At 43.1% G+C, this 13846-nt stretch overlaps 1 protein-coding gene across 2 annotated transcripts in view; it reads right to left on the minus strand.

The window, feature by feature from the left end:
- Nucleotides 1-300: 300 nt before the first annotated feature.
- TWSG1 (twisted gastrulation BMP signaling modulator 1) overlaps nucleotides 301-13846 on the minus strand; it is a 47724-nt gene continuing 34178 nt past the window's right edge. For both annotated transcript variants that reach the window (XM_019525422.1, XM_019525429.1), the window contains exons 4-5: nucleotides 11086-11352; nucleotides 301-2536 (exon numbers count right to left, since the gene is read on the minus strand). In XM_019525422.1, the coding sequence (XP_019380967.1) occupies nucleotides 2355-2536; nucleotides 11086-11352 (449 nt within the window). In that variant the 3' untranslated portion in view covers nucleotides 301-2354. The remainder of the gene's footprint in view (nucleotides 2537-11085; nucleotides 11353-13846) is intronic.

The following is a 13846-nucleotide window of genomic DNA, read 5'->3' on the forward strand; positions in this document are numbered from 1 at the left end:
CTTTCAGATGGCCTTGACAAAACGCACAGTAGTACCATATTATAAAATTTTCATTGCTAAGAACATTCACAAATTACTTTCTCTAGATTTTACATTTTATGTAAAACAAAAATATTAAATTAAAAACAAAATTCTAATATTAGGGTTCTCTGACTACTAAAATGGCCTGTCAATCACAATTTAAGAAAAATAGAATTATTAGTATAAACTCAGTTCTGGTTTCTGAACCTGATACAAAGGCTTATCATGCTTATATACAGTTTAAGGAGAGGCAAGCAGCAATAAAGAAATCAAACAACCCAGTAAAGTCTCTTTATTAAAATAACTTTGTAAACAAGTATAATATAAGAAAATACACTGGATATTGCTGTAGATCATATACAATTTACAGCATAGACTCTCCAGAGAGCATCATGAATTACAAAAATAAAGCAAATCCTATCTAAAGTGTGTTGTCCTCACTCAGTAAAGCTTTCAGGGTATTTTGCACGATGTTTGTGTGTTTTCCATGGCTTTTTCTGGATGTTTGTTAACTTTAAACAAAACTAGTTTCAACCCTTCCTCCAGACAACCCAGCCATCTCTCCCACTGGATTTTACAGTAAAATCATAACCATGTAAGTTATAGTAATGTCATAAATCCATGGCAACAGGCTCCTAAACAGAACATCATATAAAAAATGCAAGTTATAAACTGTCAAAATATAAAGGCAACTGGAGGGAAAGTTCCTTCTTTTTAATCTCATTGTTGTTATTCCCAGGAAGAAAAACATAACTATAAAACAACTCTTTTAAAATTCTCTCTCTACTTTATTATCCTCCACTTTAAAATTTTCTAAGCAAACCATCAACTTTCAAACAGTTCTGCATATCTAGAAAAGAGCCAAGAGTAACTTTCCTCTACAAGAGCAGTAATTTTTTTGCTTCATCTTAGTTAAAGAGCTTAATATTGAGAACTAAAGACTCCCAAGTAAACTTTTCAAATAAAATGCAAGTTCAAAATAACTGCTCTTATTAGTACATGACATAGGAATATGCAAGTAGAAGGCACTTTACCTGTAAAGATTAAACTGAGTTGGGGAAACACACATAGTTATGGATTTGACTATTCATATGAGCAACCTTAAAAAGTCAGGATTATTAACACCATTTTGAGTTTCTAGTGAATCACTATCTACTCTGATTTTATTCTTTATCACTAAAAAAAATATTTGTACCATAGTGACTGCCTTGTACTCAACTCTTCCACATATTAAAACATGAGTCACAGAAGTGGACAAAATGTTCTGTAGTCAGAGCATCCTCATTTATTTTCAAGGATACTTCTTGCCCCATTACGACATTTCTACTCATAAGAATAAATCAAAACAAAACCAAACAAACCTGTAGAAAAAAATTCTGCACAGAATATTACCAGGTGCGTGAACATGTCAACTGTCAACCAATAAATCCACTGAGCTTCGAAGGATCTGCAATTTCATTCTTATTTTTAAACCATCTTTCAGTTCATTGCAGTCTTCCATATTTCCAGCACTGCACTGAGATTCCAGGGATAAAAAATAACCCAGAAAAAAGGAGTGCATTAGGAAATGCATGCAACTAAACTTAACAGATTTGTTTTGGTTCATAAGAGAGAACCTAGGAGAACACCATTCCTTTATACAAGGTAATCGCTTGCCTAATTACAAGAATGGAGGCAGATGACAGTAGGAGGGCTCGTATCACATATTGTGGTGGAAAGGCTCCTGAGAAGCTTCCATATTACTTGTTAAATCTTATGTTTAAAAGCCAACGAAAAAGAATTACCCCAATTTCTCTCTTCCATTTTTGAAAACATCCTTTTCATGATAGGAGTCTTAACCGCTGGTATATGACCATAAACCACATCAGCCTTATTGTGGAGAGTAATAAAAACAAACATGTACAAGCATTATGCATTTGAGAATTGATGGAACTTAAATGATGGGAATCTGGTTGCTATTTCCTTGAGGCTTCACTATTCTAATTTACTAACTACAATGTTATACTGTGAAAACCAATATAGACGATACATTCAAAACAAAGCAAAACAACCAGGATAGTAAGCATGAGCATGGCTGTGCTCTTCAACTAAGAATAAACTTAACAAATGAAACATTTGCTAATCAGCATTGTTTACACGAGTTAAAAAGCAAATAAAAATGACCTGTTTCAAATTTTGAAGTTGTTTCAAAATTTTTTTACATCTTTTCTCAAATCTCTGATATTTAGTAGCAACCAGTACCTATCCCACCCATTAAATACTTGAAATCCTCTTCTCTTTAATTAAGAAAGATTACTTTGGCCTCCAGACTACTATTATACAACTTCTCTGCTTCAAAACATGCAGTTCATACATTTTACAGTTTTACTGCCATAGTCTATACATTCTGGCCCAATACACTCACAGCAGGCATTGTGAAACCAGCGGTATTTGGATGCTCCCATGGACTCGCAAGAGATCTTGCACTGATGTATTGACATGCAGTCATCAAAATAGACCACAGTGCACATGTGTTCTAAACAAAAGGGGAAAAAAAGACAGCACTTTAGTTACGTAGCTATCAAAGATTAGAGTCATTCAAATTATCTGCCATAGGAGACAAAGATGACAGAAGCAGTGATTTTGGAAAGGGAAGAGGTGAGAATATTAGGCCTGTCAGTACCGTATCAAAGCAGCTTGGCATTTGGGGCAAAACCTACAGTGGCAGCCTCCCCTCACCCCACACACAGATCCAGGGGGCACACACATGTTCCTCCCCCATGCTGGGAGTGAATGCAGCAGTGGGAGTCGCCCTTCCCCATCCCCATGTCCGCCCCAAATGAGTCACTCGTGGCTCTGTCTTATGTCCCGCCCCGGCTGGGTGCCACCTGTTGGCGTCCCTTCACTTAGGCACTCAGGGCAGTTGCCCCGGCTGGAGTCATTCATTTATGAAGACCGTGGGACAAACGCAGCAATTCCAGTGGTCTTTATTTTTAGAATCGCATTCTATTTCTCATGTAGAAGAACCCCTTACTTTTTTCACAGTGTTAAAAGGGGCACCTTGCAAAACACAGAGAAAATGAGGCAGGGCTATACGATGAGTCCTGGCCTCCAGGTCTCAATATTTGTAAAACATAAAAAGCAAATAACACCTCCCCACCCCAAGAAACTTTCAAGTACTCCAGCCAACACAATGCTGTAAGATCTCTTTACTAAGGGGGCAGAAGTAAGAATAAACTTTTGACCTTTCCCAAGTTGAGTAGTTAGCTGTACAATCTTCATGGTCTTATAATGTAAAAACAGTGTCAAGTGTGCTGTAAACTTGGACCACTACAAGCAGGTAATTTATGAACTAAACAGGATAAATAGACTAAGGGTGCAGTTCAAAGAATCAGTAAACTACTGGAGACATGCATAGACCGATATGCATTGTTAGATCCCTTGTTTCTCTAATCTCTAACACACCACTATTCTTGTGGCTTTTTACTGAAATATTTAGTTTCATAGTTGGTAGGGTCGGAAGGGATGTAAGCAGATCATCAAGTCCGAACCCCTACCATGGGCAGGAAGGGAGGCTGGGGTCAAATGAACCCGGCTAGGTGGCTGTCTAGCCTCCTTTTGAAGACCCCAAGGGTAGGGGCGAGCACCACGTCCCTTGAAATTTGGTTCCAGCTCCTAGCTGCTCTGACCGTTAAGTAGTGCCTCCTGATATCTAGCCTGAATCTACTCTCAGTCAGCTTATGGCCATTGTTCCTTGTTACCCCTGGTAGTGCTCAGGGGAACAGGGACTCTCCCATTGCCTGCTGGTCCCCCTTGGCAAGTTTATAGGCAGCCACCAGATCCCCTCTCAGCCTTCTTTTGTGGAGGCTGAACAGGTTCAGGTCCCTGAGCCTCTCTTCATAGGGCCTGCCCTGCTGCCCCCTGATCATGCGAGTGGCTCTCCTCTGGACCCTCTCCATGTTGTCCATATCCCTCCTGAAGTGCGGCGCCCAGAACTGGATGCAGTACTCCAACTTCGGCCTGACCAATGTCACACAGAGGGGGAGGATCACCTTGCATCTGTTCATGATGCATTTATGGATGCATGACAAGGTGCAGTTAGCTTTCCTGACCACATCCCCACATTGGTGGCCCAAGTTCATTTTGAAATCAATAATGACTCCAAGATCCTTTTCTGCCTCTGTTGATGAGAAGGGAGGTCCCCAGCCTGTAGGCATGCTGCTGGTTCTTCCTCCCCAGGTGCAGTACCTTGCACTTGTCTGTATTGAAACTCATCCTATTCTCATCTGCCCACCCCTGTAACCTGTCCAGATCTAATTGCAGCCTGTCCCTCTCCTCTAGTGTGCCCACTTCTCCCCACATCTTAGTGTCATCTGCAAACTTGAACAAGGTGATTTTCACCCCCTTGTCCAAATTGTTGATGAAGATACTGAACAGTGCAGGCCCTAGGACTGAGCCCTGGGTAACCCCACTGCCCACATCCCTCCAGGTCGAAAATGACTTATCCACCACCACTCTCTGGGTGCAGCCCTCCAATCAATTTGTGACCCATCTGACTGTGTAGGCATCAACACCACAGTCACCTAATTTTTTAATGAGGATGCAGTGAGAGACAGTGTCAAAGGCCTTCCTATAGTCCAAAAAGACTCAGTCTACTGCAACACCTGTGTCCAAGGCTTTTGTGACCTGGTCATAGAAGGCCACCAGGTTGGTCTGACAGGACCTGCCTCTAATGAACCCGTGTTGGTTGCCGCTAAGCATAATCTCCCCTGCTGGCCCCTCGCAGATGTGCACTTGGATAATTTTCTCAAGGAGCTTCCCCAGGACTGAGGTAAGACTAATGGGCCTACAGTTTTCTGGGTCCTCTATCCTCCCCTTTTTGAAAATGGGGATCACACTGGCCCTTTTCCAGTCCTCTGGCACCTCACCAGAGCACCACACGTCCTCGTAAAGTTGTGCCAGGGGTCCTGCAATGACCTCTGCCAATTCTCTAAGCACTCTGGGGTGGAGATCGTCAGGACCTGCTGATTTGAACACGTCTAGTTCCCCGATTAGGTCCTCACTGATCCTAGGCCTGGTTGTGTCTCCCCTGGGTCCATCTGGAATCCCAGTGCAGAGGATGTCCTTGTCCTCGCTCAGAAAGCATTGTTAGATTGCTTTCTCTGAAACCCCACACTCACTCCAACAATCCCCTTCCTCGGCCACAGCTTCACCCCAAACTCCAGTCCTCCTTTCCTAGATGCCTATTACAGGACCTGAAGACTTTTTGATCCCAGCTATTCTTAGCATCTCTTAACAACAAACTCACTCTTCTAGTTTTCCTTGTGCTGGGTGTTACGGAAAATTTACATGATCTAACAATAAGAGCAGGGTTTCTGGCTGTCCTATGCAGAACTCAAGAACAAGTAGGTTAAGCAGAAGTAATCAACAGAGCACGTCTTTTTCATAGACTACGACTATGTACACACTCAATCTAGTGCAGAGATTCTCAGCTGGGGCACCATGACAAGATCCTTTAAAAGGTGCCACACGCTTAGCATTGTTAAGTGTGCAAACGAACGTTCCTATAAGCTGGGTGGCACAAGGGGATATGTTGTGGTCCTTTAGTCTGACCTACACCTGGACAAATATCAGTTTGAATCCAACCCCTGGATACCAACTGAAAAACAGCTTGAGAAGCAGTTTGTAAAAATCTACTGAGAGGTAGTTTAGGGAAACGTAAACCATAAACATCAGCTACCAAATAAGATGTTCACTCCATTTGTTGTAGAGAGATTAAAATCTCACATGTGAACACTTGCTAGGAGAGGAGGGGGCTCAGAGGCAGGGATTAAAGGAAGGAAGGAAGAAATAAATAAAGACAGGAGATAGAGCTCAGGCCAAGGAAATGGGTTGCCTGACTGCAACTTTCAAGGTGTGACTCAGGACCTGGGGGCCTTTTCCTCTTTGGTGAGGTTAGAGACTTACTTTCTTCCTCCCCATGTGCTAGTATTTTGGGTCATGTCCTCTCTCTACTCTCCTTTGTATCTGATAAGATATACTTGTCTCTCCTCTCCTTGGAGATAGGAGGTAAAGTCCTGTTCCTCAGCGGGGGAACAGAGATGAAGTATACAGTGCTGAGAACAGCGTGAGGAGCTCAAGCACTATCTTTGTATCAGGGGATCAGGACACCTTTTAAAAATAATGGAACAGTTTCAACATCTCAGGCCTATCGTATCAGGCTCCATCCATCTCCCTGGATTGTGCTCAAGGAGATGTTAGAAATTAGCCACCTCTGAGACCCTGCCACTGAAGATAGATGTGTAGTACCTTTTCCTTCCCTCCATCCTTTCAGCTCTATCCTGTGCCAGGGATTCAGACAGTAAAAGTGCATGCTGAGGATTAATGTCATACAACATTAGAGCACCAGCTCAGCTTCCAATAATACTGAGAAACCCTCACACTTCAAAAGATCACCTTAAGAGCTCTAAAATCCACATGCTTATGCAGACTGCCTTCAAATGTAGCATGTGTGATAAAGGTGCAGGCTAGAGTTACAGATCTAAGTTATGAGTTAGTGGACTACATAATGTCAAAGATACATAACCCGGAAGGGGAGGGAAATCTTAAAGCTGACACAGGCTATTAAATTTTTGCATAAAAACCTAAGGTAGTACCCAGACCCAACTGATCCCAGCCATTTGCTCCAGTCAGGGCATAAATCTAGAGTTTTGAAGAAACACAAGTGATAGTGCAACAGTGAAAGAGCTCATCGGACGAACTGCAATGTCTGTGTGCAGACAGACAGTTGGTTTTCAGGTGACCTGGGTGGCTCAGGCTGATGTACTACACAAGTATGGAGCACAATCATACTTCTGATTTGCAATATTTTTCCTAACTTCTAAAGCCAAAATTTTAGAATGTCCATAAAATTTCTGCCCATTAAATGAAGAGAAACAAATATGAGTGGAAAAAAAAGATTACAAAATAGACTGTGATTACAAACAAATAACACCTCGCTCTTGTATAGTACTTTTCATCAGTAAAACTCAAAGCGCTTTACAAATAGTTCCAAACTAGGATGTCATTGCATGGCTATTAAAAGTGAAGGAGAGAGACCTTTATAATAACATACTATTGCATTCAGCAAGTCAGCTATACTACACTGCTGAAAAAGTTCTTACCTAGTTGGAGCTACAGAAAAAGGGAGCTAAAAGTCAATTAAGAGTTGGAGTCAAATCAAGACAACCTTGACTGTAGCATGGATTTTGTTCCATCAGTTGTCAAAACATTATTTACTACCTATTCTGTCATCTGTGACAACTGGGATAATTCTAAAAAGGTAACAAGCTACAAGAAGTTCAGGGTTCTGAAGTTACGAGCTAGAAGAATAAGATAAAAACATGAGGGGAAAGCAAAGATCAGATTGCAAAGAACTGGAAATCAACTTTTGCAACACAGTTTAATGGTGGAAAGCCAGATTTGAACAGTTCCAGCAGTTCAAAGCAACATCTCATATGTCAGCTCTGAGTTTGCAGGGGGTAGAGAGGAGGAGGAAGGAAATCAGAGAGATGGTAACAAGCAATTGTGAGGTGCAATAGCTCATGCTTTGCCAAGACTAGAACAGAATGCTTTGCACCAAACAGTGCTCCAGCTCTCAGTGTTTTAGAGCAGTACTCTCTATGAATGGGCATAGGTATACTGGTATGAAGGGCACTGCCTTTGCTAAACCATGCTCACTGCTGATACAGCCTCTTTGTTCAAGATTGAAACAACAATAGAAAGGAGCCAGACAAACTCCAGCTGGTGGGAACAGAGGAAGCCAAAACAGAGCTCTTTGAATCTCCAGAGACCCTCCTAGAATGGACTTCCTCTACTATGTGCTGACTGGCTGTTTGTGAGTAGGTTTGGAGCAGTCTTCATCATCTCAGCTTTGTTCTACGTTTGCCTATTACTCTGCAAATCCCATCCCACTCCATCCCCATTCCTGTTCCCCTTGCACTTCTTCTGTTCTGCTAATTCAATTCAAAGTAAACCTGATGCCCCCAAAAGGCATGGAATTAACACAACTGCCACCAGCCCTCAGTTCACTCTGCTTGAGCTCACACTTTTTCCCTGGAGCTATTCTACTTACCACTGATCAGTGCTTGTACAGTGCCTAGTACAATGGGATGCCATTCTTACATGGTCCTCAGGTACTACTATAATGTGACTGATCAATTCATGTTGCTCTGGGTTAGCTTATGCCCTGTCTAACGTCTCCGGTTTTGAGGGTATGGGCACAACAGCTTGTACATAAGCTGTAGAGAAGCATGAATGCAAAACTGTTGTATCCTATGATCGTATTACCCACATGCCCATCCATATAAGCAGTCCTGCTGTCCAGTGATTTCTGTTTCTTCTCAGTGTACATGAAGCTGAATGCAATTTGGGATCTATTCTCACTGAAGATCCGAATTCAATCTTTCCAAGGATTAGTTCTCCTTAATCCTAATTTATAGAAAGAATTAACTTTTACCTCTGTGCTAAGTGCCTACTACAGTCCAGTAACAGATGCATTCAGTACCTATTTGAGTTTCACTCAGTTGCCAGTTTGGGAATTCCTTTTTAGCATGCAAGATTTTTTTAACTTAACCTAGCTTTTACCTGGAGTGCAGGCACTACGTGTTTACTAAAGACTAAAAATAGAGTGAGCACACAAGGAATACCTTTAATACAGCATAATTTTCTCTTTTCCAGGGTAAAGTTATCCTGCAAAAAAATCTGTGGTAAATCACCCAGTGTAAGTGTCATGTTTCTGCTCCTGCTTCATTCTCAGGTAGCCATTTGTCCAATGCAGATCAGGTCCCCTGCCGTCTAGTGGCAAGGTCCTGTAATATCACCCCCTGCAAGAAATTGTGTCCACTCTAATATTGAATGAAATCCAGAGTAAATTACTCTGTGCTAATTGTATCATGTGTGCACACCCTTATCAAACGCTCAGTTTCATGAAACAAGGTGTAGTAAGTAGGTGCCAGGATCAGGGCATTTCATTAAATAAGGTTAGTGATGTTTTACATTCTTATTTCCATTTATTAATATTATCTCTTCTGCAGGCATAATTCACTTGTATTGCATGCACTGTTCAACACACACGGCTGTGGCTTACCATTTAACATAGTTATTTGCATTATTCCAATAACAGAGAGCAAGTATTTTAATAATGTCAAACACAGATATGAACTAGACATTTTCTGACCATGTGGTTTCCTGGACCTGGAATTAATTTATTTTCCTAATGTGCCTTAACCAAAGGAAATTATAAAAGTCTCTCTGTTTGAGTTCCATTTAATTAAAAGCAGTCTTGCTTAGAAACCTAACTAGGTCAGAGGTTTGAGCTAGTATGGAAAACAACGCGTCTATCAATTAGGATCCCATTCATTAGCTAGAAGGCCAGAACAAGAGCAGAAAGGAAAGCTACCAATGTTTAAACAAACAAGCAATAGGCCAATGCTGATTCCAAATATGGCTAACAATTTTAAAAAATAAATAAATAAAAGGAAAGCCACCAGACTTAAGGAGAAATTTTATGAAAGGGAGGAACATTTTAAGAAGTTGCTCCAAGTTTGACAGGAACATTTGCTGGGAAAGATAATGTAAGTTTTGTTTGGAATTCAAAAGTCTCCTTCCTCCACGACTGTCACTCACTACACCTAAAGACATCATCAAAGCCAGGAATGATAAGCTTGTCCAGAGCTTTGGTTAAGCCTGCATTACCTAGAATTTTAGTTTGTCAGCCCCAAGCATACCTTGGCCACAAGTGTTTAACATGTCTTTCAGATCTGGTGGTGGTGGTAAAGACCCCAAAAACCACACCAGATACTTGGTAGGGCTGTGCAAAGCTTTGGTCCCCAATTTTAATTCAGTGGCGATTCCGCGGCCAAATCTCCGAATCCAAATTTTATCAGAGGACCCTTTAATCTTTCTGAATTGAATCAGAACCCTCCAAATCAATTAAAAAAGATTTGGAGATTCGGACGTAGACACAGCTTTAAATGTTTTTTCTACATACCTCTAAGTAGTAGGGGCTCATGAGTGCCGAGTTGCTGGGGCGCACAGAGTGTCTCACAGAAGCACAGGGGGCTCCCCGGTGCGCTCAGCAGCAGACCTGGAAGTGGATCAGAAGCACTTCCAGTCCACTTCTGGGTCCTCTGGGGAGCGTGCTGTTCCCCTCCCCTCTCCCCCTCCCCCCTGGTGCCCCCCTGGCTCGGTGACTGGTGCCTCCTGGGTCTGGAGGGGGCACCTGGGGTCCTCCTGTGGCTGATCGATGAGCCAGGGAGGTGCAGGGGGCCCCCCAGCGCACTCCCCAGCAGACCCAGAAGTGGACCAGAAGTACTTCCTGTCCACTTTCGGGTTTGCTGCTGAGCATGTGGAGGGCCTCCCCTGCACGCCTGTGGGATGCTCCATGCACCGCAGCAATTACAAGGTGTGCCTGCTACCTCAAGGTACATAGAAAAAACTTTTAAAGCTGTGTCTATGTCCAAATAGCTGATTCTCCAAATCAGCATCGAATCTTTAGCTTTGGATTCAGCCAAATTGAATCACTGTCCCTGATTTGGCCCGAACCGAGTCGAATACGGCGTGCTTTGCACACCCATAGCAATTGGTATTGCCCCCCTCAACCCCCCCGCCTTTTTCTTTTTTCAAACAAAACAGCTAACTCTTTCTTAATGGCTTAGCTCTGGGGTGGATTAAGTTCAGTTCCTGGTTCTAGTGTCATTTTCAGGTTCTGAATCAGAAGCATTGCTTTGACTTCCAAGATGTTTATTTACATAGGACCATATGGAACACTGTAAACAAAACCCCGTTTGGGAGATGGAATTTCATGTTGACAAGATGTCATGTGGGTCATTACTTCCTACAACTGGCCTTTCCAATAACCCTGTCCCTCCTCCAGTCCCTACAGTGGCATTACAACCAATTTGAAGTTGGACGCTCCTTTATAACCTGTCCAGAATTAGACCAAACTCTTTACTGCATGACTTTTGTTTTACCTAGCACACTTGAACCTGGTTAGAAAGTTATTTTGCTCTTGACAGAGAATTTAGCCTTCAAACAGTCTATTACCTTTGTCACTGGAGTATGGTGCATGGACATTGTTATTTGGAACAGACACATTCTGGTGCTGAGGCTGGCTCACTGTTTCTAAAAATGAAACTAGATTTTCATGATGTGACAGTTCTTCTGCTACAGGGAAGGAAACAATATTCCAGTTCAGCTGTGTGTCCCCTTCTGTGAGTGCCCGGAAGAGGGAAGGTATTGGTTCATGCAACTCTTCCACAGTGCTCTTGGAAGTTGGAGGTGTGTCACTGTAATTGCGAGGATTGCACATACCTGCAGGAGAGAGAAACAGATAACAAAGAATTAAGGAAAAGCCCTCCTATACCTTTAGCTCTCCCTTGACTGAGGAAAAGCAACATCTGGGAAATTAAATTAGAAGAGATGTCCTGTAAGAAGGAAAGACCATCTAAAAGTTTATTTAAAGGAGGTCTAAAAATTCTCTTAGGCATAAAAGCTTCATAGAGATATTAATACAATACCATTAGTAAATGGTAAACCTGAAAGAAGTAACATGTCTACAAAAGGAGTCCATGTCTGGACAGCCTGTTTGAAATCTCTTTCTATTGTTTTGGGGCACTTGGAGGAGGGGATGGGAGGGGAGGGGCCCCAAACCCAAGCCGGCATCAAAAGCTGACATCAAGTAATTGCTGATTTATTATTTGATGAGTGCAAGGTCTGTGTATGTCCGTCAAATACAAGAGCACGTAAGAAGGTCCTGTCATAATTTCACTCCGTTTTCAATTTAGTTAAATTAGTTTAGTTTTTAAAATTCTTAATTCCATTTTATTTTATTACACTGTTGCTTCTTTTTCCAGGATTAGTAGCTGTGGAAGCTGTTAGTAGCACTATCGTATACATTTAAAACAAATGTTCACATTCATTCAGCAGCCATCCTCCAAATGCAAAGTTCCAATAGAACAAGTTTAAATAAAAAGATAGACTATTCCAGTTGTCCATGTGTGTGAGAACATCTGGACTGATTAAGCCTTCTCAGCAGAACAGAAACGTTGGAACTCATAAAACATGCATTCCCTTGCACACCAGTTCTAACACCTAAATTTAAATTTGGTGTTCCTGGTAGTGACCTTTTGCAATAGTGACCTAAAAACTAGGATGAATAAACACCAGCTGCTTAACTGTAGCCCTTTCACAAGTGGATGGAAGGCAATAAAGATGTGGTGTTATAGTACTTATGGCAACTTTTTATGCAGTTTTCTTTTGCTTTCATTCTACTGTCATACCTCTTGACACACTCTGTTCTAGATCACTGTGTTCTAGATGCTTTCCAGTAGGCTTCCTATTTACTTTCTTCCCCCCCAACTCCTATCTTTCCTTACACTCTCTTCTCATTATCTTACTCCCCGCATTTCTAGTCTCACAACAGCCCACTTATCAACTGCCTCGCACCCTTAATTCTAACCACTCCCTCACGCATATATAGGGCTTTAAAACATTTTTAAACTCCACATGCTCAGAAGACACATTATGATTTAATGTGCAAATCTCAGGTCAGGTGAAAAACCCAGTGTCCTTCTTCTAGTTTTCTGCCCACCCCCAAAGTCTCTCCTGGCTGTTTCAAGTGTGACTGGATCTTCAGATATCCTATTCCAGGGGTTCTTAATCCCTGGTCAACTGGCACTCCACAGCAGTCAGCTGCTGGAGCAGAAGTGGTTGCAGACCGGCAAACCGCAGCCCCCCACCCCCCCCGAGCTCGGCAGAGAGGCTATGGCTTATTCTGCAGGGCCAGTGGCAGTGCAGGGTTTGGCCCACCCCCACCGGCCTGGGGATGGAGGTATCCTTACCTGTCTGCTGGCTAGAAATTCCAGCTGCAGTCAGCTGTGACTGCTAGGCTGCAGTTTGCCAGGCCACGGCATAAAAACTTTGAGAACCTCTGCCCTATTCCTACCCCATTCTCTTTTTAGGACCTTCCAAGTCACCACTTTTCACATTTACTAGCTGCAATTGCTGCCTCTGCTGTTACTCACAGTTCACACAAGGACAACACAACGTTGACTTTTCTGATGACATCAGTGGAGTCATTAAGAATGTTTTTAAATGGAGTAATAAAACTGACCAACACCTTGTTAATTCTACCCTGCATGTGTTACAGCAGGGGTGGGCAAAATACAGCCCACGGACTGAATCCAGCCCATCAGGCCATTCTATCTGGCCCATGGGGTCCCCAAAATATTTAGAAAATTAATCTTTATCTGCTCCTGGCTGCCTATCAAGGATGACAGGAGCCAGGGCCAGTAGGACCCAGGGGGAGCTGGCAGCAGGACCTGGCAGCCCAGTCCCACCCCGCCCCCAGCCATTTCCCTGCTTTGCTGCCCACAGATTGCACCAGCACCACACTGCTCCTGGCTGCATCACTGGACTGCAGCAGCACGAGGCCCATGCCAGGACCCTGGGGCCAGGAATGGGAGGGGGGTGTGTGTGTGCGCGCGTGTGTTTGTTCGTATGGTGAGTCCCACATGCACACCTCACACAAGCCATACACATGTACCCACACCCCATCACACTGCCATACATGCAGACCCCAACCTCCACACATGCCCCAGCCACTCCCCCCCACACACAGCCCCCCACAAACCCCATATCCACCGATACCCCACATATCCACACATGCACCCACATGGTCCCTTACCCCACACCTGTCCACCCCCCCATAGACACAACCACACCCTCCCCCACACCCCACATACCAACACCCACAACCCCCCACAAACCCATATCCACCCCCCCGTGCCCCCCCCCCCCCCCCCAC

This window comes from Gavialis gangeticus, unplaced genomic scaffold, assembly GCF_001723915.1.
Source record: "Gavialis gangeticus isolate Ggan-Ray unplaced genomic scaffold, GavGan_comp1, whole genome shotgun sequence".
Lineage (NCBI taxonomy): Eukaryota > Metazoa > Chordata > Crocodylia > Gavialidae > Gavialis > Gavialis gangeticus.